The 5,511-nt window shown below is 34.5% G+C and overlaps 1 protein-coding gene across 1 annotated transcript; it reads left to right on the top strand.

The window, feature by feature from the left end:
- The first annotated feature begins 2,072 nt into the window (after nt 1-2,072).
- On the top strand, nt 2,073-3,023 carry LOC127684336 (olfactory receptor 1165-like). The gene has a single exon (XM_052181282.1). It carries the CDS (start codon nt 2,073-2,075, stop codon nt 3,021-3,023), a length of 951 nt encoding a protein of 316 aa, XP_052037242.1.
- Nucleotides 3,024-5,511: the final 2,488 nt, after the last annotated feature.

Genomic DNA, 5,511 nt, shown 5'->3' with positions numbered 1-5,511 from the left:
ATGAAGAGGTACAGGTATTCAGCCTCATAATGCTCCTATAATAATTCAATATCCAGAGACGATGGAGAAAGTTCTTGATGTATTCTGAGAAAAAGATTATCTAGTGTGAGAAAACAAATAAAAAACAAAAGAAAAAAGAAGAGAAGATCAGGTTGTGAAGGAGGGAACAAAGACACAGAAACAAGTGTAAAGCTATTTCTTTACTCAAAAAGGAAAAGTAAGCATTGTGTGTAAATATACATGAAAGTACACTAGGATTCTAATTATTCAGGAACATTCAAAATAAAACCTAAGACTCATAAAAAACAAATATAAATAAATAGAAGTAACAATAAGATAAAATTTAATATTCTATGGTATATAGTTAAATAGAAAATTAATTATAAACCGGGCAATGGTGGCACTTGGGAGGCAGAGACAGACAGATTTCTGAGTTCAAGGCCAACCTGGTCTACAGAGTGAGTTCTAGGTCAGCCAGGGCTACACAGAGAGTGCCTGTCTCGAAAAACCAAATATATATACATATATATACATATATATACATATAGTCAATGTTTAGGATTCTATAGTCACAACACAATGTTAAAGATAGTGTTTATATATGAAGAATGTAACTACTGAGAAAATTGTGGAAATTTTGCAAACAAAGAGAGAATATAAGAAATCTAAATTGTTAGGAATCCTTTCATTTTAAATATGCTTTGCCTTGTTTGATGTCAGACAGTTTACTTAGGTCAATTAACATATTTGTAAAAATTCTGGGTGGTCTTTCTGCATTAACTATTGAAGAACAGTTGTGTATATAATTATTTTATCCAAATGATTTTGGTAATTATCTAGTGGTATCAGATTATTATCAGAGACTTTTCAAATTGTGTAGTTTCAAAACAGTAGAAATAATCTATGTTCATAGATATAATTTTCTCACCAACACATGTGACTGACTAAATAAGTTTCATGGGGATCCAATAAACTCCAATGTCATTGGCAGTATGATTGTATAGGTGATGGTCTATCTTAGAAAATAAGTGACTTTGATTAAGATAAATTATTGGTTGTTAGGGACAAGATCTAAAGATGTGTCAGTTCTCTACATACCCTACATATGCCTCTGGAATTATGGTCTAATATCTTTGAGGAATATCTAGAACAGTCACATTATTTAACCTTGGATATGATTCACTTTCTCTCATGCAAAGTTCTTAAGTTAGCCACATGACTGGAGCATTTACAATTATTTCAAAATAAACATTATGAATTTTTATTAAAAATTGATCTAGCTTTGGAGGGGCGTATCAGGACAGAGAAAAAGGAGAGAAGTGATCGGAGAATGGGTGGAGAAAAGAAAGCTTATGGGACATATGGGGAGGAGGGGAACTGTAAAAAGGGGAAATCACTTGGAACGTAAACAAAGAATATAGAAAATAAAAATATATAATTAAAAATATAGACTCTTACATTTTAAGTGCTGAAGTATTTTTTATTGTTTCTAAGAACCAAGAAATAGCTTGTTATACACTTTTTTAGTAGATGAACACAATGAATTAATAATTTGCTAAAGGTAAGAAATGTGAAAATGCCAAGATTTTTCTAGTATTCTTCCACTTAATGTCAGACATTTGGCATTTTTAACCATATGTTGAGTATTTCATTTGTGCAAATGTTCTCTAACTTGGAATAATAACCACTGCAATCTTCCCAGTGCTTACATAAATTTGTAATATGTTTCTGATGATTATAATGATATTTTATCATGAAGTAGTCTAGCAATAAATTAATGTATTTATTATTTACTTATGTATATAAACATATTCACATAGAATGATACTGATGGGTATGATATTTTAATTACAGATCAAAAAATATTGAAGAACAAAGGACATTGACCTGATTTGTTAATCACTGACAGGCCAAATAAAATCCTAAGACAAGGCAGAATATGAACAAATGAAATAGGTCCATGTCTGACTTCAACATTTATGCTGATCCTCACATGAATTTCTACTGCTCCACACTTTCAAGTTCCATTAAGTCTCATTTTCTCTTCTTCCTCTTTTATAATCTGAAAAGTGATGGCCTACGAAGTGATGAACCAGAGTTCTGTGACCACATTCATCTTGGTCGGTTTCTCAGAATATCCAAAGCTCCAAATACCCCTCTTCCTCCTGTTCTTGACGATCTACTCAGTGACATTGATGGGGAACCTGGGCATCCTTGTGGTTATAAAGATCAATCCCAAACTTCACACGCCCATGTACTTTTTCCTTAGTCACCTTTCATTTTTGGATATCTGTTATTCTAGTGTATTTACACCCAAACTTTTGCAGATTTTGATCATGGAAGATAGGACCATTTCTTTCAAAGGATGTATGGTACAATTTTTCTTTATTTGTACATTTGTGATTACAGAAATGTTCATGTTAGCAGTGATGGCTTATGACAGGTTTGTGGCTGTTTGTAATCCCCTACTCTACACAGTTTTAATGCCTATTCAATTCTGTGCTATGCTGGTAGCTGGGACATACATGATAGGTGGGCTCTGTACTATGATTCTTGTATATACTCTTTTGCAACTCTCCTATTGTGAACATGGCATCATCAATCACTTTGGCTGTGAGTACTCTGCTGTCATCTCTGTGTCTTGCTCTGACTCCTCCTTTAGCCAGATGGCATGCTTAGTCATTTCTATAGTGAGTGAATCTTCTAGTGTCCTGATCACTTTAGCCTCATATGTGTTCATAGTTGTCACTATTATAAAGATGCCTTCCAAAGGAGGACTACGAAAAGCCTTCTCTACTTGTACTTCCCACCTCACTGCAATATCAATCTTTCATGGTATCTTACTCCTCTTGTACTGCGTTCCCAATTCAAATAGCTCACGGCTCTTTGTCAAAGTTGCCACTGCTCTTTATACAATCATGATCCCCATGCTGAACCCCCTTATCTATAGCCTTAGAAATAAAGATGTGAAGGACACAGTCAGGAGACTTATCAGCAAAAAACTGAACTCTCACTTGACATAGTTATGAATATTGTGCTGTGTGTGTCTCTGGATGTGTGTGTCTTGTGCTGATGCACAGAAAGAGGCACAAACTGTAACAGAAACACAGTGAGAGGCAAAGAGAGGTGAGAGGGGGTGGGAGACTGTATTAATATTCTAAGTTCAAGTGGATTTTCATTTTCTATATTTTATATGAATATTTTGTAATTTGACCAAATAAGTGTACTCAGTTAAAGAATAGCAAATACTTAGAAACTTCTAGACACCATGGATGTAAGGATTCAGACATTTAAAAGTGAAATATATTGCCACATTATTTTTTAATATGCAGTTGTTCTTATAAGAATTCTTTACATGCAGAAGTTTATGTCTGTGAAATCCATACACTCGTGCTCATAAGGCACATGTCACAGTGCTATGTTGTACAATGTTTACTTTTATTTAATTCTTAATCTGTTTTCATAAAGCAATCCTATGTGGTTTTGTTATGTATATGATAAAAATATCATCTCACATTATGAAAGTCAGTCAATCTAAACTACTGTCTCTATTTCTTACCAATTCTAGATAATAAGATACTATGTTTAAGTGTTGAGGCAAAATATCAATGAATTGCTCCATTTTATTGTAATAGCACATAAATCAATTATGTAATAACATAATATTACTGATTTTTACCATGCATTTTCCATTCTCTCCATGATTTTATTACTAAAAAGTTAACCTTATATGAAGCTATATCACTGATGGACCAAAGATGATAAATATAATTGATTTCTTTTCTTACTCGAATTTTTTAAGTGATAGGATATACATCACTGAAGTAGATCTTATCTTCATGCATATTTTAATTCAATATATTCTTTATTTACATTTTAAATGATTTCCTCTTTGCTGGATCCCACCTCCCCGAAAGTCCCATAAGCCCTCTTCCCTCCCCCCATTCCCCAGTTACTCCCTTCCCACTTTCCTGTCCTCGTATTCCCTTACACTGCTGCACTGACCCTTTCCAGGACCAGGGGACTCTCATTCCTTCTTCTTGGGCATCATTTGATATGAGAATTGTTTCTTAGGTATTCTAAGCTTCTAGGATAATATCCACTTATCAGTGAGTGCATACCATGTGTTTTCTTTTGCGTTGGGGTCACCTCATTCAGGATGACATTCTTCAGTTCTACCCACTTGCCTAAGAATTTCATGATTTCATTGTTTGTAATAGCTTAGTAGTATTCCATAGTATAAATATACCACATTTTCTGTATCCATTCTTCTGTTGAGAGACACCTGGGTTCTTTCCAGCTTCTGCCTCTTATAAATATGGCTGCTATGAACATAGTGGAGCATGTGCCCTTATTACATGTTGGGGAATCCTTTGGGTGTATGCCCAGGAATGGTATAGTAGGGTCCTCCAGAAGTATCATGTCCAGTTTTCTGAGGACACACCAGACTGATTTCCAGAGTGGCTGTAACATCTTGCAATCCTACCAATATTGGAGGAGTGTTCTTCTTTATCCACATCATTGCCAGTATATGTTTCATCTTGAGCTTTTTATCTTAGCCATTCTGACTGGTGGGAGGTGAAATCTCAGGTTTGTTTTGATTTGCATTTCCCTGATGACTAAGGATATTGAACATTTCTTTAGGTGCTTCTCAGCCATTCAATATTCCTCAGGTGAATATTTTTTGTTCAGCTCTGTACCCCACTTTTTAATAGTGGTATTTGGCCCTCTGGAGTCTACCTTCTTGAGTTCTTGGTATATCTTGGATATTAGCTCTCTGTTGGATATAGGGTTGGGAAAGATCTTTTCCCAATTTGTTGGTTGCTGTTTTGTCTTTTTGACTGTCCTTTGCCATATAGAAGCTTTGTAATTTTATGAAGTCCCATTAAAAACCACATGGCTATTTCAGTAGATGCCAGAAAAGCATTTGACAAAATTCACCATCCTTTCATGTTAAAGGTCTTGGAAAGAATAGGAATTCAAACCCATACCTAAACATAATAAAAGCAATATACAGCAAACTAACAGCCATCATCAAACTAGATGGAGAAATACTTGAAGCAATCCCATGGATATCAGGGACTAGAGAAGGCTGCCCCTCTCTCTCCATATTTATACAATACAGTACTTGAAGTTCTAGCTAGAGCAATTAGACAACAAAAGGAGATCAAAGGAATACATATTGGAAAGGAAGGAGTCAAAGTATCACTATTTACATATGATATGATAGTATAATTAAGCAACTCATAAAACTCCACCAGAGAACTCCTACAGCTGATAAACCACTTCAACAAAATGTCTGGATATTAAATTAAGCAAATAAGTAGTCTTCCTAGACTCAAAAATAAAGGCTGAGAAAGAAATTAGGGAATTGACACCCTTCACAATAGCCACAAATAATATACAATAACTTGGTGTGACTCTAACCAAAGAAGTGAAAAATCTGTATGACAGGAACTTCAAGTCTTTGAAGAAAGAAATCTAAGAAGACCTTAGAAGATAGAAAAATAT

This window comes from Apodemus sylvaticus, chromosome 5 (genome assembly GCF_947179515.1).
Source record: "Apodemus sylvaticus chromosome 5, mApoSyl1.1, whole genome shotgun sequence".
NCBI lineage: Eukaryota > Metazoa > Chordata > Mammalia > Rodentia > Muridae > Apodemus > Apodemus sylvaticus.
Note: the sequence above shows the minus strand (reverse complement) of the source record. Positions and strands in the feature narration are given on the sequence as shown.

Coding starts and splice junctions, on each gene's coding strand:
- LOC127684336 (XM_052181282.1), top strand. CDS start 2,073: ATGGCCTACGAAGTGATGAACCAGAGTTCTGTGACCACATTCATCTTG.